Source organism: Melanostigma gelatinosum (assembly GCF_949748355.1).
Source record: "Melanostigma gelatinosum genome assembly, chromosome: 6".
In the NCBI taxonomy this organism is placed as follows: domain Eukaryota; kingdom Metazoa; phylum Chordata; class Actinopteri; order Perciformes; family Zoarcidae; genus Melanostigma; species Melanostigma gelatinosum.
The window spans coordinates 28,459,819-28,486,470 of record NC_136639.1 but is presented as its reverse complement, the minus strand read 5'-3'; the positions used below and the strand labels follow the sequence as shown (position 1 = coordinate 28,486,470).

The following is a 26,652-nucleotide window of genomic DNA, read 5'->3' as shown; positions in this document are numbered from 1 at the left end:
TTTTCTTGAGACGTCGGCTCAGTTCTAAGTTCTTTGTAAAAGGCTTGTTCAGCAGATCATTGGTATCTTCCTCTTGCTGTAATAAAGGTTCATTCGCCACTATTGTAGCTTCCCCTTTTACCCTCTTCACTAATAATGTCTGAACTCTGTATTTTAACAAAGGTTTTGCTTTCTCTGCATCTCTCACTGCTGCTGTTTCCCCATCATTGAGGACTGGATACCAAACTCCCTTTTAATCCCGTTCATTCTGTTCATCATGTTCCACACCGTAGCCGTCGTTCTCTCTCTTCCTATTGAGTTACAAAATGTCCTCCAACAGTCATGAATGAAACACCGAACCAGGAACCATCTTCTTCTCATGCCTACCTCCCTTCTACTCCTCTACAGCCTCTAACAGCTTCACAAATAGAATCATTTACATTTTCTACATCTGCAACTGTACAGCTCAGTCATCCAGTCATCAGATTGAAAGTTTCTTACATATAGTTTACAATTATAATCGTTCCTTCTCCAAACTTCAATCATCACATATTCCAGCTCTGTTCCTTTCTGCAAAACTTTAAACTGTATTCCTTGTTTTATAAATATAATCCCCCCCCCCCTCTATCTCTGTGAATACTATCATATCCTTTAATAACTAAGTCTAATGCTGGTTTTAGCCATGTTTCCTGAACACGTATGCTTTCTGGTTTCTTTTTAAGGTTTTTAATGAATCCTTTAAGCTCTTGTCCATTAGCTAATAAGCGTCTTGCGTTCCATTGTAGTACAATCATACGGTCCTATATCCACTGGGCCTCCTGGCTTCCCATCTTCTCCGAGTCTTTTATTAAAATGCTCCCAAGAAGCTTCTTTCATCTCATAACATCTCTCAGCTCCCCTCACTATTATTTAGATTTTCTCTGTTTTTTGTTTGACTTGGTCAGTACAAGTTATTACATGATGCATTAAACAGGATCAACACTGTCGGTGCTGTATTGGTTTCCTCGGACAGACAGTCTCTACTCTCTCAACTTGCTTCGGTGTTTCATTCATTGCTCTTTGTCCGTGTAGCCTCTGCAGCTGATGTTGTTTCCTGCTTTCACCTGTTTCCACCGCCCTAATCCTGACTTCACATCCACCACATGTTACCCTGTGCTGGCCACCACCATTACAGCATCTATCCTGCACGTTATCCTTACACTCCGCTCTGTGATCCGCTCCACACTCACATCTCTACTTCCCTTTGCAAACTGCTGCTATATGTCCATATCTCTGGCATAGCAGCGAAGCTAAGAGACATAGGGCCTCACAGAGTCCTGAAACTCAACTGTTCTCTTCATTCTGCTCACTTCTCCCACAAACACTCTGGTTGAGTGTTTCGAGGTCCTCGTCTACAGGAATACCTGTTATCACTCCTCGTGTCACTCCATTCTCACAGATCTTTTCTCACTTATCATTTCCTTACAGATACTTTCTACATCCATAGTTTTGTTTTTTTGTTCTTCCGTTTTACATATCATCAATAAGCTTCCGTCCCTCAAGACTTTAGCCATTTCCACTTCTCCGATCTTCTTTCTCAGTTCTAGACAGAGCTATGGGCTCAGACCGACATGCTGATCTTTCTGAATTTAAGGATCATTTTAAGTTCCTCCCTCATAATCTTCCTTTGAACAACTCTGTTTCCTTCATCAGAGCTGTTTCCCTCCAAGCTTCTCTTATTATTTTGACTCCCATTCAAACCTCCCTCACCCCGCCTGTTCTCTCCCGTCCTCCTCACCAGAGACTGGCTTCCAGCCATCACAACCCACATCACCATCCTCATCCATTTCCTGTTTGCCCCCCTAATCCAGTCACAAACCAGTTCATGCCAACCGCCAAATCAAAAAGTCCCAAAAGTCGCTTTCAACGCCAAATGATCAAACGCAGTCAGCGAAGGATAATGTTCCGTACTTCATCATGCTCTGCGGAAAAAAGGACATGTTCACTTTTTAGTGGTGAATTGCACACCGCTGAGTTTGCTGTATTGGCTGAATGCTGAACGTTGAATGTGTCACTTGTTAGAAGTATTTGTGTTTATGAATGATAATTATTAACATGTTGAGAAATAATAATGATCACAAACGGAAGCCACAGAAATGTTGAATTGTTCTTTGGTGGCTTCAGATGACTTTAAGCACTTGGGGACATTACAGTAGCCTAACTGGTGACCAATGAGCCGTTTTCTGCAGAGGAGTTGTGTCCCCAGTGGACAGGTTGAGATATAAAACATGGAGAGCTCAGAAACATGTATCTGCATCTAACTAGTCCTAGTTATACCACTAGCCATGCATGACACAAATGTGACAGATTTATTCAGCTTAATAACTTAATAACTGAGAACTCATTAGAACACCAAGAAGCACATTACACTACATCACGTCATCATCCACCCATTCACACCGATGACAGGGCACCATGGGACCCATCAGGACTGAACTAATGCACATTCACACACATACATATTGGAATCAGTTTGGAGTTCAGTGCCTTGCCCACGGACACTTTAACATGCGGGGCATCGAACCACCGATCTTGCCATTGTAAGATGATCCCCCAGAGAACACAGAAACAGCACAGCTCCAACGTGCATGTTGTGAGTGGGCGTAATGTTACTTCATGAATCCAAAACAATGACCAAAAACTTGGTTTATTCTGTAGTCTCAAGTGACTTTGACGTGAGTCTCCACAAACAAGCGGAAGGTTTAGTGGATTTGCGAAGGAAATAGTGGGGGCCATATTGTACTGCTCTGTTGAGTTCACTACTGATTTTCACTGCTATACACATACAGTGGTGCAGATATTTAAACTTTTCCAAAACACATTGAAGGTTTTGACGGACATATGCATCCTCTAGGAGGAATATGAAGGTGCGTCCCCCTTGCTCTTACACCATGCCTTCTTGAGTTCTTGTGTTTCGGTAGATCATCAGTAGGTTTACCATTGCAACGGGGAGGAGGGCGATGAATAGGAAGAGAACGCCAGCCCAGGGCCCTGGGGGCAGAGCCTTCATCAGTCCGAGTCGCTCTGCTGGTACCAGACTGCTCAGACTCAGCATGTACCCCAGAGCCCAGCCGACAGATGCTCCTCCTGCCTGCAGAGACACACAAGGGGACCCACTGAAACCACAGCACACCATGGACAAACCTTCTGATTGAGTATAGCAGGCAGTGCTGTCGACCGTCGTCCGTAGTTAGAACACAGACTGATTAATACAAATGTTTCACTGATCTGCTTTACTCCTGACCCTTTTCTGGAAAGAGATGGAGGGAAGGGAGTGCTCATCGAAACTGTAGCCCTGCAGTAAGAGGACCTGGACGAAATTGGAGACGGCACAGATATTCTTCACGTATTTCACCTTCTGCTTCGTCTTTTGAGTCAGCTGTGAGGGGAAATACATTGGGTTAGCATTTATAGTTAGTTAGTGAGATCGTAACTTGCTTGATCTCGTCTCCCATCACTGTAGACATTTCTAGAATGATACATTGTGGATTCATGATGTTTGTTCCCCTTTGAAACGAGTCTACTGGCCTATTTGGTGCTTTTAAACATGAACATGTTTGAGAATTCTTCTTCATTAAGGTCTGTGCCCTCATGCGTACCTCAGAGATGGTCATGTTGCACACGAGTCGAATTGCCTCCTTCAGTCGACTGGGGGACGTCACGGGGATGTTCGTGAGCAGGTTGATGTAGTTATGATTGAGGAAGAAGGCAGAGAATGCCTGTGGAGGTGATGGGAAACTGAGTCAATCAGAGACTCACATTCCTCCTGAGCGAAGATTCGTTTACATCTTGGAAAACATCCTGAATCATATAATATAATAACAAAATAATTGACCGCAACTAGGATGGGGTACAAAATACTGCCATCTATAAAGGGCACATTTATAAGATCCCTTAGAATTCTGCTTCCAGCGGCTCCAGAGAGGCGGGGGCTGCAGTGGTCCGGATGGGAGATGACAGGCGCCTACATCATGAAAGGACGAGACCCTTCTGATGTTGAACAGGAGGACTCTCGGATACTGCTGCCGTGTTTGGTGAGAAAGGTAATTCACCATCCAGGGTCACTCCCAGGTTCATGTCCGAGTCCAGTCGATGGCAGGGCTCACAGTAGAGCTACCGACACTAAGCGGTGCTTCGAGCTCAACGCTACTGTCAGCATGCTAATATACTCACCAAGACAATGGAAGCATGCTGCTATTTCACAGCTAGAACTACAATGCAATGCTAAAATCCTCAGCAGTTGGTCATAAACAAATGTATTGAAAGAAATAATTATTGTAACCTGTTAATTGGGTTGAATTACAAGTTAAGGGGTCCCCAAAGCTATGCTAATTCATACTGAGGGAAATGTGGACGTCTGTACCGACGATGGCAATCCATAGTTGTTGAAATATTTCAGTTTGGACCAAAATGGAGGGCATTCAGATTAACATCCCTGCAGTCATGCTTGTAGCGCGGCTAACCAGCGCGGCTAACCAGCGCGGCTAAGCAGTGCGGCTAAGCAGCGCGGCTAACCAGCGCGGCTAAGCAGCGCGGCTAAGCAGCGCGGCTAACCAGCGTGGCTATAGCCAGATAGAACAGATTACATTGTGCAGAGCGTTTCCAGTGTACAGGTCTTTGCTCCCTGACCGTATCCCAGAAGGCGGTGCCTCCTCCAGGACACCATGCCTGTAGAGAGCACCGTCCTAATAACAGATGAGCTCGGAGAACAGTCCCCTTCATTCCATCAGCCACAGGTCTGGTGGGGTACGGATGGATGGAAGCCATACTCGCCACTAACCACTGACTGTTAACAGAGCGTTTGTGACAGGACAGTTATTGTTGCAGGTTATATTGTATATGATCTTCACCAGCCTGTATACTGAAATGTACTGTTAGATAGATCGGTATACAGTATGCTGGAGAATGGACCAACATTGAAACTTTAACAACACTCAGATCAGCAGAAACGTTCAATGATGTCACCACAAAAGAGAACATCAAATGTTTAGTGTAAGAGCAGACCTGCTGTTTGAACGTCTCCCTCACCATAAAGCTTCCGCTCACGTTGGGTTGGAAGATTCCATCAAAGGAGCACTTTGAGTGAGTGCAGTTGTCGAAGGAGAACAACTTTGTGATGTTGTCCAGGCAGCTCTGGTAGTCTCCTGTGCCCACTACGGATACATTCATCTGGGGGTCAAAGTGGGCTGGTCTGTAGCTCTGCGTACATGGAGAACCAAAGACATCCTTCCCCAGCTGGACAGATGTGTTGAACTGTTGTGGATAGCAGGGATGAGCCACCTGGGGTGTCACACCTGCAGTCTGAAAGAGACGAAATAGATCAAAGTCAAACATGTTTCTGGTAAATATGATAGGCGAGTGCAGCATATGACAAGTATAATTCCAAGTAAACTGGTAGAATAGATGAATATTCAGTGGCCAGCAGTATTTATACTCCCTATGTGCAATCAAACATTATATATTTCTATTATGTATTAGTTTTCTTTACGTTGCCAACCTCAACACATCAACTTATACAGTGTTAGGTTGTTGTTTTATAATTAGTATATATATAATTATTATTAGTTTTAATCTTTTTGTAGAGAGTTTGATGAGAAGTTTGAAGCTGCCAGCATCGGGTTAGCTTAGCTTAGCATAAAGGCTTGTCTGTCTCTGAACACATTATTTATTGTGTGCCTAATTCATACAACACCCAAAGTGTAATATAATAATCTGTGTTACCAGACTATTTCTACTTCCTCCTGGAGTTCAGTCTTCACTGTGAGATTGCCATCAGTGGAGACTCCAGACAGGTACAGGGGCTTGTAGGTAGGCTATCCGTTGCCCTGTTTCCAGTCTTTATGCTAAGCTACACGGCTGCTGGCTCCAGCTTCATTTTCATTCATCATCCTCTCATCTGCCTCTCTGCAAGAAAGCAACAACGCCTATTTTCCAAAATCTCCCACGACTCCTTTGAGCAGGTTGGATGCGGCAGGTTGGTGGAGTCAGTGGAGTACACACTCACACACTCACACACTCACACACTCACACACTCACACACTTACACACTCACACACACTCACACACTCACACACACTTACACACTCACACACACTTACACACTCACACACTCACACACTCACACACTCACACACTCACACACTTACACACTCACACACTCACACACTTACACACTCACACACTCACACACTCACACACTCACACACACACATACTTACACACACTCACACACTCACACACACTCACACACTCACACACTCACACACTCACACACTCACACACACTCACACACACTCACACACTCACACACACTCACACACTCACACACACTCACACACTCACACACACTCACACACTCACACACACTCACACACTCACACACTTACACACTCACACACTCACACACTCACACACTCACTCACTCACTCACTCACACACACTCACACACACACTCACACACTCACACACTCACACACTCACATACTTACACACACTCACACACTCACACACTCACACACTCACACACTCACACACTCACACACTCACACACTTACACATACTCACACACACTCACACACACTCACACACTCACACACACTCACACACACTCACACACACTCACACACTCAGCCCTGCGCACTCTGCATCAAGCACCCTTGTTGCCAATTGTACTGCAGCCACACAGTGAATTGTTTATGAGCTCCAGAAATGATTGTATTGAGCTGATCTTGACCTCTGACCTCACAGTTGTCGAAGCTGTAACAGCCATATGTCACTGCAGGCGTTAGAGGTTTTAACAGTACCGTGATGAGATGAGCCAGCAGTCTTTTCAGGAACTGGTCTTGGCCGTAGCACAGGAAGCTCTGGGTGTATAGTCTGTAGGTTTGTCCGTAAAGCGTCAGCTCCATCACATTATCCTCGTTCTCCACCGTTTCCGAGGTTTCAAAAGCAATCTGTGTGGAAGCTCCCCCTAAATCCAGAGCTCCGATCCTCTCTCTGCCTGGATTCAGCCATCGCCCTACAAAGCCGTACTGAATGGCAAGAAAAGGAAGGTCAAGGGACAACAATTTGAATCAATGGAGGAAAATAGAAATATTTCATGACTGGAAGGAGTTTAATCCGAGAATAACTTCCAGAGCCGCTCTGTGTGGAGCGTTTCAACCGGGCAACCAACTTGAATCTATGGCAATGTCAGTTGACAGACTGTCTGCAGTTGTCCGCAGCCACGCTACGCTACCACTAGTCTTGATCTATTGCGCATGCGTTGAACCACGTGACAGTACAAACAGAACGATGCGCGTCCATGGCGTCCGCAGCTGTCCGGGAGTGTATCCGAGGCTTAGCGTTGGTGTTTGGGACAGCTGGAATAACTTGTGACGAGATTGGACGACAAGTCGTTTGAATTATTCACTGAGCATATCACCGGTTTTAGAGCAACTCTACTTGTGTCCTCATTGTGTGCTCAGTCTGTGTGCGTTCCCTCTTTCAGCTGGCAGGCCGTCTGCATCTGTTGCTTGTGTTCTTTGTCGGGTTTCCTGCCTGAGTTCCTCGTGCCGTACTGGTTTGTACTAGTTCTGTTTTTTCCTTTGTGCTTTCTATGCCTCAGTCTGTGTTGCCTGTCAGTTCTGTTTTATAAAAGCTCTTTTAGTTTGATTCATGGTGCCAGCCTGCTGTCCTGTTAGAACTCAAACACCGTGTCAGAAGTTGTGTACCTCTTTGCTCCCCTGGTCAGCAGGTCTGGCTCAATGTACCGGCAACTTCTTCTGTTGCTGTGACACGTGTGTTGCACAAGGCAAACACTTTAACTTCCTCCACGATGAGCTTTTAACGTAACAGTGTTTGTGACGTTCTGTGTGTTGAACTGAAAAGTCAAAGCTCACCTTCACAAAGTTTTCAAGCAGGTAGTTGACTGTGACCCAGCCATAGGCCGCCTCCTGCTGCCCGCTCAGGATGGTTGCCTCTTTGAAGTTGAAAGGGGAAGACCGCAGTTTGTTCTCCACTTCCTGCAGAACCCACTGAGACTCGGTGGCATTGACTTGTCTTTACAACGTAGTGTGTTGAATGGGGAATGAAATATACATGAAGTTATTCCAACTAAGATCCATCTCAATGCATTCATGCATTATTGATGAGCAGTGTGGGAGAAATATTAGTGCGATATCCTGTGTTGATAGGAACTAAACTTACTTCAAGAGTCTCATGCCTGCAGTAGCTCCCAGGCGGAGGGAGGTTTGGTGGTGCCTGGGTTTGGGGATATCCTTCACGGCTCCTTCCAGGCAGAACTCCAGACTTTTGGCTGCACCACCAGGAAGACCTGCATAGCTGGATATCCCTCGACCTTACCAGAAAGAGAAGTTATTTTGGCTTCTGAAGAACTCAGCCTGACCTCAGAAACTGAACTTCCCCGTCTCAAAGGACGAGTGAGCTTCTGAGAAACAGGCTCTGGATGGTGTTTCTAAGGCAACTCTGAAAACAAACAGACACCACTGAGGAAGTAGCTAAGAAGGCTCAAACGCTATGGTGAAGAAGTGGAGCATGAACAGGTCATTGGATGAGTTTCTGTCGAACTATGTGGAAGTGAAAGTGAGACTGCTTCAGCACCAGGACAGTCTGTGGTAGAAGGGTCTGTTCAGGGACCTCACGGACCTCCGGTCCTACCTAGCTAAGCACACACCCTTCACTTCACTCCACCAGGTTTTTGAATGTCTTGAGATTTGTATTGGAGGTGAATGTCATTTTTGATTATTTAATTTGCAAATTTAAACATTGTGAACACGACATGTTTCCCTGCATTAGGGCGTACTTCTTTTGCCCTGAACAAGACAAGCTAACCACAACTAGTTCTGCCGATCAAACGCTGACTTGGCCACCAACACCCTGTTGTCAGTGTGAGCCTTTAAAGCCTGCAGGCAAGCCTTGATTCACAGCAGTGATGCAGAGTCAGCTATTCCAGCCTTCTCACACGCACTGGGAGGAGCTCACCTGCTACAACACACTCGCTGTGCTGGGTAACAATGCCAGTGCCATTCTGCTTGTCACTCGGCCATTTGTAGATGTACATGGTGGTGCGGGATGAGCCGGCATCCAGAACAATTCCATACTGAAACAGACAGAGCATCACATGTCAGAACAGTACAGCATGCCTCCATATCTCACTTTAGCTGTTGAAAATGCTGCTCAAAAGTAACCATTATATATTGCTTTGCTCAGATGTCATATTGATATGACATCTGGAATATCTCAGTGCATCTCTGATAGCTTCACTGATACACAAGTAGAAATGTGTGAACCTTTTCTGTGTGCATTTTATTGATGAAAGTATTTGCAGTTGTCACCAATGTGTTCTGTTGAGTTTGAAGCTTCGGTAACTGTGGTATTGGGAGGATGTGACTCTAGTCTCCAGTGAATCATTCATGGTTGAACTCATTCCTTTTGCAAACACATTTCCTGTCATGAGACTAAAGAGTACAGGTTTACTGATTTGCTTTGATGAAATGGGTGATGTTATGTATTGTGGTGTCTTAATTCATTCAGCAATGTTGACTTTGTCTCCCTTTGTCTCCCTTTGTCTGCTCTTTTTCAATGTCAACTTCAAAGCATCAAGTTCTATTCAAGCATTATTCTGTAAAGGATAAAAGCAGCTCAAACGAGATCATTTCCGACCCTTTTGAAATCAATTTCAAAGTGTTTATGAACCAAAGGAAGAGCACATGAATGATGTTCTCAGAAAGAATCTCAAAAAGCACACAAACCTCACATCTTTTGTTTCTTTCTGTCTTGTCTTGTTTCTGCAAGCACCTTTTAATTATTGCGGCTAACATGCATCGCATGGCGGGAATGTGCTGAGCTACATTTTAAAATAGTATCGTATAACACGATTACATTGGAACACCTTTTTAAACCGTGGACCCCGATCTAAAGTGTCTTATCTTCCTGTAACTTGTGAATAACTCTGTGTGTACATGACTACAGAGCCTGAGGCAGAGACAGAACCACGGTGCAGATCATGGTGAGTGTATGCAGAGGAAGGCTTGCACAGAAATATAGGATGTTCTCCTCAGAAAGCCACCTTCAGCCAAAGAAAATTACAATTTTTGTTCAGTCCATAATACAGTAAAGATTATGAGATGAGTGCAAAACTTCAATCATTCTTTCGTTACCGTGTTTTCAGGTGGTGTCTCCATCTCTCTAGCTGGAAGGACCACCAGCAGAATCCCAACTGTTGCCAGTACAAGCAGCCCGAGGGCAGGCATGGTGTGGCAGCAGCGGAGCGCCATTCTGGAGACGGTTTGCTCGGATGGCCCTGACAGCTCTGTGTAAAGGTGCGTGAGCACTGAATGCCAGTGGGGAAATAAAGGGCGGACACTGAGAAATTGACGGCCAGTTGTCACAAATTGTTTGGTAAGATGTGCCACTTCCTGTCACCCCTGCACGCACCCTTGTGCACACCAGAGTCGAATGGATGTGTTTGAGATTGGGCTGTACTGTATGGAGTCATTCAGACATGAATAATCACATGAACACATTCTGTAAGTGAAACAATACTTTCTTCAGTCATTTATTTATCATCTATCACAATTATCATTTTCAGTTTTCTTATTTCAAAACGTCATCATGCAAAAGTCTTTTAGTAATTCATAACGGCACATCATATTGTCTAATGACATGTTCAATCCTCTCTAAGCTTTCAGTATTATTCAGTATTTCTAGAATCAATGAGATATCAATATAACATTACGGATGATGTGACATTTCATAACAGATCATTGTTACATTGTTACAATGTTAGAGTCTCTTCAGTTCCTCTTCAGACTTAGTTCCCTGTAATGAAGACTACATTTCCCACATACTCATCCCTCCTGTCCGCCACATATTTCCCACTCACTTTCTTCTGCTGTGCTCTTATATACAGTCTGCACTACAAAAAATGAACAACTTGAAGTAAATCTTTTACTCCAGGATCATTGGTATCTCCAGTGCCACGGCTGCAGAGTAGAGACATACACACGGCAGCAGATCAGCTACTTGCAAAGGTCTTCTTTGACTCCAGGTCATTTTAGTCACAAGAAAGTGGTAGAGGACACACCAGTGCACGACAAATCACATCAGTTCAGACAGAACAATGATGTTCGCCAAAGAACCGAGAACTAGAAAACACTTTTCAGATTTCAGTCCCAGAACTCTATTACGCTTTTCATTTTTGTTTTTAAACCGTAATTATTTTCCACTTTTCAAAACTTCCCACGATCAATAATAATGAATTCAGTCACGTGATATATATTATTCTGAAATGGGTGATTCTGCATAATGAGTTATTTTACTTACCTACTTAAGTACATTTTGATGCTAATACATTTTTACCAAGCATTTTGAAAAAATGATTTTGACCTGCATGTGCATGTATGTGTATGCTGTGAATGCCAGGGGCTTGACTACTCTGATTCTTCATTATTTATTTGCCATTTTATGGAGAGATATTGCCAGAAATTCCCCCTTTAGTTTCTTAGTTGTGAGGATTTGTCTTGTGTCAAAGTAAGATTGAGTTATTTTTCTTTTAGATCTTTGGCTGTTTGACGATGGTGTGCTGAGGTCGATTCCTAGCTGCCTCCAACATTGATATTTAAGTGCTTAGTCTGCTACAACTTCCACTATTTATATTACATGTCTTCTATTTCTCCCCCTCTTTTTTACTCCAACCAAACGTGGCTTTCTTTATAAGGTTAAAATGTCATATTATTGTCATTGTACAACAAACACCCAAACACAGAGAAAAAGAAGGGACATTATATGTGGAGGATGAACTCAGGAGTCTCTCTGATGCTTCTGTATCTGTGTGCAGGGTAAACAGGGTGTGGCTGGTGTCTCTTCTCTCTCACCACCGGCTCACACCATGTTATGCAACTCTGAAACCTTGCAAAGCAACTCATATGCAGACGAATCACAGTATGATTACATTCTGTTTCAGATGAAAACAGGTATTGGTGGTTTATAATGTCATGGGTAGTATCTCCTTTCTGAGACCTTGTGGTCTTAACCATATACATCCACTAGAGTGTGCTATAGTCTAGTTTCTGAAAGGCTGTTACAGGACAGAGAATTGACTGTTTTCAAGTTCTCCTAAAATATTTTGGTATGAGTTTACTGATATGCAACTCCATAAACTCCATGTTGAAGAAGGCCACAACTGTTCCTTTATTCAACACAACATAACAGAAGAACACGCACTCCCACTACACTGAAGAGATCACACTGAATCTGTGATTAAAAGGCATTTCATCATCATATATAATACAGATGCTGGAAGCTGTGTTTCAATGGTTAGCGTCATACAGCCCAACACAATACAAAAGAGAGAAAGCGTGTTGCACTTTCCTCAGCTGCTAAGAATAGAGGTGAATCAAAGCCTGACTCTCTGTGTGACTAGAATTCGCATGACTAGTATTTATCTTGACCAAGTGTGTGTGTGTGTGTTTACTGCATTGTAGATAATGCTGCAGCTTGTAGTGGGCGGTATTCTCTGTGGTTGGTAGGGTTTGGGGGTGGGGGTGATTGCCTGAACAGAACTTGGGGGGTGACACAAATGGCAGTGAGGTGAAGAGGTCAGCAACATAATTCTGAAATACACAGATAAATCAGAAGTGTCCAGGCCCAGTGGTCCAACCAGCCACCTGATGTTTCCTCTCCAAACACTCGCTCCTCCCCCAGGAGCTGCTACACTGTAAAAACAAAAGATCCACCTCAGCTATTGTAACATTGAAGCACATATCAAGCTACCTTGGTTAAAGCTAGAAGACTTTTGAAAGAGGAAATAACACATTCATCCTCTTGCAAATGAAGAAATTGTATACATGAACAATGAAACAAACATTGGCTCAACGAGGGGTTATTTTGCTACAGCCTGTCTTGATGCCGAGTAGCTTAAAGTGGTTAATGTTAGCTAATGGTGGCATAATGTAGATTGTGGATGCTGCGGTAAGGACTCCGCCTTGGTATTTCGGGCACCTTCTCTATGAGGTGAGCTACGAGGGCGCCCCAAATTTATATTCATGACACTCACCGTTAACCAGCTTATAGTTGTGACACTTACTGTTAACTAATATATTTCTGTTTGTTTACGTTGAATCGCTTTTTAAATTTACAATTTTTTAATTTGACACTTATCGTCAACCAGTTTATATTTATGACACCAACCCTGAACCAGTTTATACTTCTTTTTCCATTTCCTTTCCAGGGATGACAATGTTAGTCGGTCAGTGTGATAAACACCGTGGTCCAAACTAAAATACCTCAACAATTATGAGGTGGATTGCCATTAAAGTCTGTACAGATATTCAGGTTCCCCAGAGGAGGAACCTGAATATTACTTACTTTGGTGTTCCCTTGAAGTTTCCTCTGGTACCACCATGAGGTTAATACTTGCAGTTGAAATATCTCGACAGCTGTTGAAAACAATTTGGTTCACAGGTTCATGGTTTTCACCAGTCGATCATCCCGGTAAGATAACAATTGACCTAAAGCACTTGTTAATTGTGTTGCTCAAGATGTGAATTGATGATTAAATGTGATTAGTTGACATCCTTTGAGCATTCCATCTGATCGGGAAACATCCATTTAGCCAAGCTTTCAGAATACAAGACCTTCAAAAGCTTGGCTTAATGGATGTAAATTGTGTAAATCCCAATGTGAATTGGAGTGCATCAAATAGATCATTACGACTGGAAACACAACATCGAGTCAGAATCAACATTTTTTGCAGTGTACCACAAGCCCTTAGAACTTCCACAGACTGCCCTGCATACTGAAGAATCAGGGCACACAGAGGGCATTCACACCTTGTTGCGTTTTACAGCTGGTGCATTTGTCGGTCCCAGGCTTCTATTGCTCCTGTGACTCAGTCCCTGCTTTGAAGTGACCTTTTCTGTCCATTGAGGTGATGAAGAAATTTAAGGTTTTCTCTGTGACTTTGAATGCAGCACACCTTGGGCGACATATGGCCTGCAAGGAAACAGTGTGAACCTGAATGAGATTATCTAAAGAGAGGTAAGGGTTAATGTGATATTAATTTGATTACATTAATGAACAGTCAAATAACAGGTCTCGCAATTAGTAAGGAGCTTGTTATTGGACTTTTTATTACAACACGGGTCATATTTTAGTAATTATTTCTATCAGTGATAATAACACTACAGTAATGTGCTGAGATCTGGGAACATGGTGCTATCGCTGCAACATAGTCAGATGGGACAAGAAGCATGAGCAATCAGATTAGGTGGGTTATAAACAAACTAATGCAGTGATTCACAAACCTTTTGTAACTATGACACCACTTCATATGAATCAAAGGGATTTTTTTTCATGGCATGGTTATTTACACAACAAGCCTATACAAGCAATGTCCCTAAGGTTACAGTTCAGCGGCCTATTACATCAGACTATGATAGGCTTTATCTGTATTTTAATGAGCTTTAAACAAGGAAGTAATCTACAGCTGGGCTGACAGCTGTCAGTCACCGGTGAGGAGCTCCACTGGTAGAAGTTACTGATTCAGTCAATGACATCGGTGATTCAGTATAGTCAGTTACAACAATTTGTTTGTACATGTACTGAGCACCTCAATAACAGGGTAGGTTGATGCCTCATGTTTTTTACGTGGTGAGAGTTTACGTGTTTTTTACCCTTCTGGCTCAGCTCCCTCTTCACCAAGACGGTCCGGTGCAGCGCCTGCTTTACCGCTGCAGCCGCACTGATCCGCCTGTCGATCTCCCGCTCCATCTTACCCTCACTCGTGAACAAGACCCCGAGATACTTGAACTCCTTCGCTTGAGGTAGGCACTCCGTCCCCACCTGGAGGGAGCAATCCACCGGTTTCCAGCAGAACACCATGACCTCAGATTTGGAGGCGCTAACTCTCATCCCCGCCGCTTCACACTCGGCTGCAAACCACCCCAGTGAATGCTGGAGGTCACGATCCGAGGAGGCTAACAGGACCACATCACCTGCAAACATCAGAGAGGCGATCCCGAGACCCCCGAACCTGACGGTCTCCGCCCCCAGGCTGCACCTAAATATCCTGTCCATGAAACACACGAACAGGACCGGTGACAAAGGGCAGCCCTGGCGGAGGCCAACACCCACCGGGAACGTGTCTGACTTATTGCAGAGGATGCGGACACAGCTCCTACTGCAGTCATACAGAGACCGGATGTAATGGGTCCAGCACCCCATACTCCCGCAGCACCCCCCACAAGAACCCCAGAGGGACCCGGTCGAAAGCCTTCTCCAAGTCCACAAAGCACATGTAGACTGGTTGGGCAAACTCCCAGAACCCCTCCAGTAGTCTTGCGAGGGTAAAGAGCTGGTCCACGGTTCCACGGCGGGACAGAATCCGCACTGTCCCCCCTCCCACTGAGAACAGCCTGGGGTAGGCCCTGCTTTTCCTTCCTGAGCTGTCGGATGGTTTGACAGAACCTCCTTGAGGCCAACCAAAAATCTTTCTCCATGGCCTCCCTGAACTCCTCCCATGCCCGAGTTTTAGTGTCCGCAACCACCGCAGCTGCAGCCCTTCTGGCCTGCCGGTACCTCTCAGCTGCTTCAGGAGACCCCTGAGCCAACCAGGCCCTGAAGGTCTCCTTCTTCAGCTTGACGGCTTCCCTCACCTCCGGTGTCCACCACCGGGTTCTCGGGTTGCCACCACGACAGGCACCGATGACCTTCTGGCCACAGCTCCTAGTGGCCGCATCCACAATAGAGGCTTTGAACATGGTCCATTTGGATTCCATGTCCCCAACCTCCCTCGGGATGTGTGAGAAGTTCTTCCGGAGGCGGGAGTTAAAGAACTCCTGGGCAGGGTCCTCCGCCAGATGTTCCCAGTTCACCCTCACAATACGTTTGGGCGTGCCGGGTCTTTCCAGCCGGTTCCCCCGCCATCTGAACCAACTCACCACCAGGTAGTGATCAGTTGACAGCTCTGCTCCTCTTCACCAGTGTTCAAGACATACGGCCGCAAATCAGATGATACGATTACAAAGTCGATCACTGATCTCCGGCCTAAGCTGTTCTGGTACCAGGTACACTTATGAGCCACCTTATGTTTGAACATGGTGTTCGTTATGGCCAGACCGTGACAAGCACAGAAGTCCAATAACGAGACACTCAGGTTTAGATCGGGCAAGCCGTTCCTCCCAATCACCCCCGCCAGGTTTCTCCATCATTGCCCACGTGAGCGTTGAAGTCCCCCAGGAGAACTATGGAGTCGGCAGGCGCCGCCCTTTCCAGGACCCGTCCCAGGACCCGTCCCACCGACTCCAAGAAGGCCGGATACTCTGAACTGCTGTTTGGTGCATAAGCACACACAACAGTCAGAGCCTTGCTCCCCGCAACCCGTAGGTGCATGGAGGAGACCCTCTCGTTCTTCGGGCTGAGCCCAACCGGGCCCCATGGGCGAAGGCCCGGCCACCAGATGCTCGCCGACGAGCTCCCCTCCTAGGCCTGGCTCCCTGGGGCTGCTTATTATCAGGGTTATTTTGAACCACTCTTAGTCTGGGCTCTCCCCTGAGACCTGTTTGCCTTGGGAGACCCTACCAGGGACGACTGCCCCGGACAACATAGCGCCCATGATCAATGAGCCACTCAAACTCCTCCACCACGTTAAGGTGGCGATTCGCGGCGTGGCGATTCGCGGCGTGGCGATTCGCGGCGTGGCGATTCGCGGCGTGGCGATTCGCGGCGTGGCGATTCGCGGCGTGGCGATTCGCGGCGTGGCGATTCGCGGCGTGGCGATTCGCGGCGTGGCGATTCGCGGCGTGGCGATTCGCGGCGTGGCGATTTGCGGCGTGGCGAGTCGCGGCGTGGCGAGTCGCGGCGTAGCGATCTTGGCGGACAAGTCACAACCTTGTCCTTTCGGTCGCGGCTACAAGTGGCCAAAATGAGTTTCCTCTGTAGGGTATCCGGGCCCAGCCTTAGAGATAGGGTTAGGAGCTCGGTCATCATGAGAGAACTTGGAGTTGAGCCGATACTCCTTCGCGTCAAAAGGAGTCAGCTGAGGTGGTTCAGCATCTAATTAGGATGCCTCCTGGACGCCTCCCACTGGAGGTTTTCCAGGCACGTCCAACTGGGAGGACCTAGAACACACTGGGGGGATTATATCTCCCAGCTGGCTAAGCGGAGGAAAATGGATGGATGGCTGGACCTGTACAAGAGGCTAGTTCTTTTTTCATTTTCATATGTCACTCAGAAGTTCCTATCCCATTTTATGTCAATACAAATATCAGGATGGCCCCTTTATAACCTTTAACATTTCAGTTGATATTATGTGTACATATTGCATATTTGTAAACTAAATTGTGTTTTATTACAAACTAACTGACATTCAGCAGACCAGGAGCAGCACAGTCTGAGAGGTGAAGCCAATGCAAAAGGACCTTAAAGCTGCATTCTCTCTAGTATCAACCATCCTCTGGTTGTATAGAAGTCTATGAGAAAATGATGCGGTTTGGGGGAGGCTTAGCTGAGGATCCACTGCGGCTCCCGGGCCTTGCAGACCGACGGACGGACGGAGGAGAGGGAACCTGGCAACCCGGTGCCAGGAATCTGCATAGTGGGACGAGTATGCGTAGTAGGAAAAGCGGGATAGGGGAGGGGGACAGAGGAGAGGGAACCTGGCAACCCGGTGCCAGGAATCTGCATGGTGGGAAGAGCGTGCGTAGTAGGAAAAGCGGGATGGGGACAGAGGAGAGGGAACCTGGCAACCCGGTGCCAGGAATCTGCATGGTGGGAAGAGCGTGCGTAGTAGGTAAAGCGGGATAGGGGAGGGGGACGGAGGAGAGGGAACCTGGCAACCCGGTGCCAGGAACCTGCATAGTGGGAAGAGCATGCGTAGTAGGAAAAGCAGGATAGGGGAGGGGGACAGAGGAGAGGGAACCTGGCAACCCGGTGCCTGGGTATAGGCAGAAGAAGGGTGGTGTCAGAGAACAGTGAAGGGACAGCTTAGAAAGGGGGACAGAGGAAAGAAAACCTGGCAACCCGGTGCCTGGGTACAGGCAGAAGAAAGGTGGTGTATGAGAACAGTGAAGGGACAGCTTAGAGGGGGGGACAGCTTAGAAAGGGGGACGGAGGAAAGAAGACCTGGCAACCCGGTGCCGAGGTACGGCAGAAGAAAGGTGGTGTAAGGGAACGGTGAAGGGACAGACAGGTCAATCCGGCCAAAAGGTGGGATGGAATGCTGTGGAAATGGAAGGGAGGAAGATAGAGTCGGCATCTCTTTGCCGCTTTGGAAGGTTGAGTTTGCCTGAGGTGGTGGAGGGGGATGAGAGGTGAGGCGCTGCGACCTGGCAACCCGGAACTTTGTGGGTTGGGGGGCGGAGCTCGGGGTGCGTGGTGGCGTCACGGTCGTTGGCGTCACGCCGGTGTGTTTGGATGTAGGTACGTTTGTTTGTTTCTTTTTCCTAACGTGATTTTGGGAAAGTTGTGAGGAGTTGGCACGGTTTGCTTTGTTGCTTCGATGCTCTTAGCGGGCGGACTGTGGTCCAGTTGGAGATATCAGCTGGTGCGTCTTCGATGGGGGACCTGGCTGGAGCGTGGAGGGGTGGCGGCGTCTTTGAGTGCTGCGTGCTGGGTAGCCAGAGTCGTCAGAGCTGGGTCTGGAGCGAGCGAAGAAGGAGAGAGCTGGATTTACGTTTCCGTTGTCTACGTCTGGAGGTAGCGGGTCTCCCTCTACCACCGAGATGTGAGTTAAAGGAGGACGGCCGTGAGTCCGACTCTTCGTATTGTCAGATGCTGGCAGGTGGATGCAGCTGGTCGGCGAGGTGGAGGTCGCGGGTTTGGCTGCCCGGACCCTCTCGATGCGCTTGGCGGCGTCCTCTGTGTGGTGTTCCGGTTGCGAGTGCAGGAAACGCGAGTGTGCCGAGGCTTAGAGTGGGTAGGTAGTTATAGGAGTGTGGCCGGAAGTGGGCGAGTGGCTGAGGTGTGGTCCTGCTCCTGAAATTCAGCTAAGTTTTATCTCCAATTAGAGTCAAACAGACCATAAAGCAGGGGATGCTTTATGGTCTGTTTGACAAAACATTACAAAAATAAGACCCAAACTGATCAAAACCATATTACCTGAATATGAAGGAAGCATGAAATGTAAATGCATGTATTTTACATCAAGATCGGTGAATCAGTTTGGTTTCCACTAATGCATTTATTTCATGCATGTTTTCAAAGTGAAGTGTTCTAGTCCAGAAGTGGTTGCAGTTACAGCTTGCATGATGGCTTCACCTTTTACCTGCACGACAGACTGCTGTGAACTGCATGAAGGAATGCCTGTTGAGGTGATTAAAGGAGCAGAAAGCAGGTGATGTTTAAGAGTAGGGGGGATTTGGTATGTGAGGACGGACTTCTTGAAACAGAAGGGGGGGGGGGTCCCAGCCGTGTTAAGAGGTGAAAGTATGAGGCTCAAACCACTGTGGATGGGGCTCCTATAATCCTGTAATAGCACAGTGCCATCCTTTTACATGCATGGCCTACTGTTATTTGTGTCAGCCACTCATCACTCACACATACTGCAGTCAGGAATGGTATCCTGCTCAATTTGGCCTCTGTGAAAAAGCAAGCCCATTGAGGGGAGTGCCAGTGAAGGATTCGGAGTTGATCCTGACAAGGATCAGGTTCCCTCTCCACCTTGTTCATTTCTAGAAGAAAAAACTATTGAATATTACACTAGAGTTATTTTTTTTCCTTAGGGGGGTAAGAGTAGGAAGAAGGCCGGGAGGTACCTGAAACCGTGTTGTACCTGAAACCGTGTTGTACCTGAAACCGTGTTGTACCTGAAACCGTGTTGTACCTGAAACCGTGTTGTACCTGGAACCGTGTTGTACCTGAAACCGTGTTGTACCTGGAACCGTGTTGTACCTGAAACCGTGTTGTACCCACCTTTTCAATATGAATGATTTTTCTTGTCAGGGCTGAATGTGGGATGAAATCTTTTGAGCACACCCACTTTGTGGAAGCTGAATGTGAAATAAAGGCTGCTATTGTGTGACAGCTTCTCTCCCCCAGGGCCCTCACAGCTCCCCGGCCTTCCCAGCCACCTCACACACTCTCTCAACCCTGAACCGGCAATTAGACGGTCAAATCAAAACCCTGGCACTCAAGACTAATTGTTTCTAACAGGCCTTTGTAAAGGGCCATGTTGTTTCCCATTCAGGGCAGCTTCCCTGCCTCCTTGTGTGTCAGATAGGGGAAGGCATCGTTCCAGCCGGGAGATAAGCCACAGGCTTTTTTTTAATGCCCCAAAGTAGACTTCATTTTCACCTTCCTTTCACGGTTCAGGTGTGCTTGTGTATTGAGGCGGTCAGAATTTGCAGTGGGTGGGTTGGCCTGACGGATACAGTACCTCACAGGATGTCATTCATCGGAGGCTTCCAGAATGTGTTAGAAAGGGTGTGTATGCATGTGTCGGCATTTTACCACTGTCCTGCATGTTTCTCCTTTTCCGCACTCTTTTGGGGGCTTATACAACTATCAAGACATGAAATGCATGACCTTTCTAAAGACGGAGCGGCAATATTCACTTCCGTTTTATTCTCGCAAATATTCTGGTCTTGTCTTCTGGTCTAGGGCTAGACCGAAGCAGTTTTCTGCTATTGCAGGTAGTGTTAACCGTTTAGTATACGCTGGACAAAAGCAAGCCAGTCAATGCTATTAACTGCCAATATTATGAAGATTCCTCCATGATATAAAATATATTGTTGTTTGGTCATTGCAACTGTTTATTTTTCACTCAAAGGCAATGATATCACCCATTAATTCTGATATGTAGATGTCTTCAGGAAAGCTGCTTCAGAGAAGTGTTGCTTCAAGCGTCTATGATCATTTTGGAGGATGTAGTTTGTGGTGCTGTTGAACTGTATTGAGAAGTGTTTTTTTAGCCCACCCTCATTGATATAAATGGGGTGGACAAAATAAATAGAGCTAAACTAAACCAATTCAACAGCTCCCCAAAGGATGCCTGAGTATCTTTGGTACGATACCTGCCACCAGGTGCTGCACCTGGAATGCAAGAATTCTTATCGGAGAGTTCAGCAAGTGTCCAGATGTCCAGACTGTGAGTTTAGCTTCCGCCCTCTGCAACAGGACCTGTTGCACTGACATACGAGCAGCAGTGGAGGGCCTTAGTGCTGTCAACAGTGTGAAGACAATGGATGGGTCTGTCTTACTCTTTGAAGAATTTGTGATTCTGAAAATATTTCATCAGGATTTCAGGGAAGAGGTTTTGTGCGGTGGTCCTATTTCTCATTCAGAGTACAGTATCTGCTCCATGTTCAGAATCAGCTTTATTGCACATACAAAGAATTTTATTCCGTTTTTTAATCTCTTTGGATAAACTTCAACATAGAAATAACAGAGAGAAGGAAACAAAGCTGGACAGATAAAGTGAGTATATAAAAATCACCAATGATCAACATTAAGATAAGAATAAAAGGTCTATAAACAAGTCTTCAGTAAGTTGTAAAGAAAAACAAATATATAAACTGAATATGTACATATTAAAGACTGTACAATCATAATCTGTCATGGCAGCAGTGGATGTTTTGGAGTTAGAGAGTTATTGATGTGTTGATCAGAGACGTCCTGCAGGAACAAACTGATCAAACATCAGTTGAATAAATGTGGTCAGCGCTAAGACATTAAAATCATCAAACATACTGCTGGCAAACAGCCATAACCTGTGCTCCCACGCTGCTCTGCAGGATAAACACAGTGACCGTTAAGCTCACCACTCCTCCGTCACAGTGGGAGGAGCGTTACGAACACAATAGTCACCATTTAAGATTTCCGTGTGTGTTGATGCAAATATGAGCACTTATCCATCCTGATGGAATTGGAAATCTCCCTCCTTTTTAGGCTCTTGTAGTTTTCTCTTCTGAAATAAAGACCACCTCTTCTAGTATCATAAAAAAATACATATTTCATGAAATAATAACATCTGCAGCACAATTATAGGTAAAACCTGTAATCATACAATAAAATACGCTAAACAATTTTTTAAATTCTATGATCGCTGCCAGAAGCGCCATTGTCTATTTTGAAACACCTCTCTTCCAAAAACCCCAAACAGCCATGATGCATCAGAGACGTCTTCTTCTTCTTTGGTGTAAAAGACAAACACTGTTGGGCTGGGTGTCAGTGTCTGACCTGCTGTCTGCACCCAGCCAGCTCTGAGAGCAGGGAGCTGCTTCTGTTTCAACCGGAGTGTGACTGGATCTATACTGTGAGTTATGGGGACACACACACACCCACACACACACACTCACACAGACACACACAGACAGACACACACACACAGACACACACACACACACACACACACAGACACACACACACAGACACACAGACACACACACACACTCACACACACCCAGACACACACACAGACACACACACAGACACACACACACACAGACACACACACACACCCAGACACACACACAGACACACACACAGACACACACACAGACACACAGACACACACACACACACACACACACACAGACACACACACACACACAGACACACACACACAGACACACACACACACACACACACACACACTCACACACACACTCACACACACAGACACACACACACACACAGACACACACACACACACAGACACACAGACACACACACACACACACACACACACACAGAGACACACACACACAGACACACACACACAGACACACACACACAGACACAGACACACACACACACACACACCCTGCTGTGGACCTGTGTCTGCTGCTCAGCCTGTCAACCTGAGAGAGGAGGAGGGAGAGGGGGCTGGAGTGCTGAAGTGAGGTATAGGCAGACATTTTCTCAGGAATGCTGGGAGCTATCAGAGTGACATGTAACCGTATCCGCTGTCAGATCTCAGGCTCTATCTCTGCTCCGCTGTTGACTGCTCCCTCAGTCTGCTGAGGCCTCCTGTCTGAACCGGAGAGCCTTGCCTGGAGCTCATCCTTTTTAGGAACATTTTGATAAGGACATTTGGATGAATAAACATTTGTAAGAACCCCTGTGGTTTCAGTACAGTTGACTGCTCCAGCAGCTCTTAAGGGTCTGGGGATATTCAGGGCTACTTTATGGCTTCTTCACACAACTTTAGCTCTGATCTTCTGTTCCCTGACAGTCTTGAAACTACCCAACAAAGATCAGAACCATTTCCGCGCTGGCTCTGTGATGTGTGGACTGTCCAAAGATGCGAGTCTAGTGTCTCTCCAGTGCCTCACACAGAGGTATTCCAGATATCTAGCGTGCTAAATATCTGGAACTGTCGGGCTACAGCCAATAAGAGCGCTCAGGGAAATGTGGCAGAGGGCTTGCATCGCCTATGGAGTGGTCTCACCGACGTCACGATCTCCTTAGTTACGAGGTCGGTCGGCCATGTTGGAGTACATACAGATCCTACATGGCGGCGCGTAAACAAGGAAGTGCGGCGAAAATACCATACTTTGAATCACTGGATAGTGCATCAAAGGTTCGCTACCTGGCCAAATTGAAGGTTATTGGTAACTTGGATCCCTATACGATGAGTGCAGATCGTTTCAGTGCCGATCCTACTTATCTTCCATCGGTAAACTACGCCAACATCTACACGTATCTCGTGAACACCCCCAGTCCTTACACAAAAGACGAGCTGGAGTGCTACAAAGGGCTCGACGCTTATAATCAGTTTGTCAGTGGATGGGTCCGAGACGTTAAAAGCAACGGTCGTCGAGAATTCTCATATCGTCATTGGAAGGGTAAATATATACAGATCTCGTCCGATATTTAGCAATATTCTATGTTTACTCAGCGCAAACAGACACGTGTGTTTGTTTACATTGTACGTGCATGTCATTGTGTGCAGGAATTCACTTTAAACTAACTCCTAACGTCACCCCCCCCACACACACACATATATATATATATATATATATATATATGATCCGACGTTAAACTCATATCAAGCAATGCTGAGGCTGCATCTCTGTGTTTCGCCTGTTGTACGCGCTCGACACGTCTCTGGTACCGACTGCTGTCACGGGCCGATGAAGCTTCGGTAACCTTCTCATGTCAAAGTTTAATTTATATTTCCTTTATTAAATACTGTTCACAAACGAATTTGCAAATAAAATCACTGACCACTTATAAAGTGATCCGCACATACTCGAGTGTACGCCAAATTCCATTCCGTTATATCTCGAGAGATGCGTGACAGCCATTTCTCGCGACTTCGCTTGGATAGCTCCTTCGTGTCATTTCCTTGATGTGTAATGACCGCTGGCAAACGAAAGAATGATTTCTTGTCTCTATCAGCTCTGCTGCCACAACCAAAGACAGCACAAAAGTTTACCACCGATAGGTTATGCGACTCAGCCGTGCATGCCAGTGGCTTTGTGTGTACTCCAACATGGCCGACAGCTAAACTGTGACGTCACACGAGACCACTCCATAGCAGTGATTCTTAACCATAGGGCCGCGGCCCATGATTGGGCCGCGAGCGCCACCTAGAGGGCCGCGAAAAACTTTCAGTTTTGCACCTGTGGGCCGCGAGGGCCGCGGGACCGCATAGGTTATCAATTGAAGACACCAGAGATCTTACTGTTATCCATGAGACGCTCAGTTACGATACAGCTTCCCACCACCTGGTGGCGGTAATGCGTCAGTCAGTTGTTTAACAAGCTGCAATAAGCAGAAGAAGACACTCAGCTAGCCGCTAGCCTGTAGCGAAAGTTATGGATAAGTTATTAAAAAGAAAAAATGAAGATGACAGTGGTGCCATACCCCCCAAAACTCTAAATGTGTGCGCAAGTACAACCCTGACTTTCTTAAGTACGGCTTTGTGAACGGAGGCAACGAGGCAGAGCCGAGTGCTCAGTGTGTGGAATGTGAGCTAATGCTATCAAACGAAGCACTGAAGCCTTCAGAAATAAAGCGACACGTAGCGACGAAACATCCAACGCTCGTGGGAAAGTCTGTTGGGCTTCTTGTTGTGTATGCAGGTTTACATACACATGATAATAAATGTCTTTGTGATCATCACATTCTATCATCTCATTTATTTAACAAGGGTTTTGCCTGTTCAACACTGGCATCCTCGATCCCCTCCCCTTCCGTTCCTACGGCTTGTTTGCGCAAACACGTCACAAAACATGTCCGTGTTTGGTATCCCAGCATGCCCAAAATCCTCATCTTTGCAAAGAAATCATAGATTTTCTTTCATTTCTTATGGTTTCTCCACAAAAGGAGCCCACACACACTGTCCAAAGTCGCCATAACCGCTGCAAATCGTATCTTGCAGCATTTCGACGGAAAAAGACACATTACAGACCCGACAACGTGCTAGCGGATGTTACCATGGAGCTACTTCCTTCAGAAAACGCTAGTACTTATAGTACAAACCTTATCCTCCTCTTCCATAATCCGTCAAACAACGTTTGCGTAACTGAGCTATTCTCATACTCGATCGTGTGCTCGGTCGCAGCCATTAAGCACAGCAAGTCCGCTACTCACACACCAAGTCTTCGACCATATATACATCGTTTTTGGAATTTGCAAAGGCTAATAATAAAAGGAAAATAATATAATATCAAAATATAAAGGGAGAAACACCTTTAGTGTGTCAGAATATCATGTGGTTACCATGTGTCCATTTGGGTCTCCAAATGTCCTTTTAGAGCTCCGCCTGGATCTCTTCATGAAGAAACTCTGTAGAATGGTCATACTTTGTCCAATCTTCTTCAAATTTGAGGCAGTTGTTCACTGATAGTGTAGTTACAGCCCTATACTGTCCTTTACCTGTACAGATACAGCCACTGGCAGTTATTTATACTGAAAGATACTTTTTTATTTTATGCGGACAAAAATCTTAAATTTTTACTGACTCCAAAGGCCCACTGCTCTGTTTCTGTATGACCTACAGGTTGTCTGACACTTTTGATGCATATAGTCAGAGTGGGCCCCGGGACACTTTGTACTTGAAAAGTTGGGCCCCGAGGTCAAAAAGGTTAAGAACCCCTGGCCTATAGCCTACCTGTGTGCGCGATGTGTTGCATTTGCAGTTGTTGTTGTTGCTCGTAGGATGTTGGATGGTTGCATGAACAAACATACCACAGTGACTGATCTGAGTAGGGGAACGTGAGGAAACAGGGTACAATGTGAACACGTGTGCCGACGACTTCTTTAAAATCATGTGCCAAACCATGTGCCAAAACTGCAGTTCATCACATGGCCACTTGAGGCTGGCTCCGAAAGCAAGTCAATCCCCATAGTCCTCTATGTTAGAACTTTACAGCAGAAATAAACATGTTTACAGCCCGCTACATCCTGTTTAAATGATATTTAATTTAGGGTCTCTGTTCCGTCATGTTGTGTGAAAACCACGACTTCAACACTCCCGATAACAAGACAGTCAGTTGTGGAGTGGGAACAGTAGCCTACAGCAATCTGATCACTTTCAAAGGTGTGTAGTGTGAACCGGCTATTGGAGGCTTTCAGGGGGTCCCACTAAAAACAGAAATGTTTCGAAATGAATGTTTATTTTCAGTATCAATTCATCTGTCAACTGTCTTTCAGTTTTTCTTAAAAAATATCAGCGATGGACAAAAA

At 45.9% G+C, this 26,652-nt stretch overlaps 1 protein-coding gene across 1 annotated transcript; it reads right to left on the bottom strand.

The window, feature by feature from the left end:
* Nucleotides 1-2,737: 2,737 nt before the first annotated feature.
* Nucleotides 2,738-10,295, bottom strand: LOC306779295 (ectonucleoside triphosphate diphosphohydrolase 2-like; the record flags this gene model as incomplete). Its single annotated transcript, XM_079271160.1, has 9 exons — nucleotides 2,738-3,109; nucleotides 3,263-3,397; nucleotides 3,618-3,737; nucleotides 5,047-5,319; nucleotides 6,822-7,049; nucleotides 7,899-8,058; nucleotides 8,206-8,356; nucleotides 9,001-9,118; nucleotides 10,179-10,295. 9 exons carry the CDS (start codon nucleotides 10,293-10,295, stop codon nucleotides 2,903-2,905), a joined length of 1,509 nt encoding a protein of 502 aa, XP_079127286.1. The 3' UTR covers nucleotides 2,738-2,902.
* Between the last annotated feature and the right edge of the window lie 16,357 nt (nucleotides 10,296-26,652).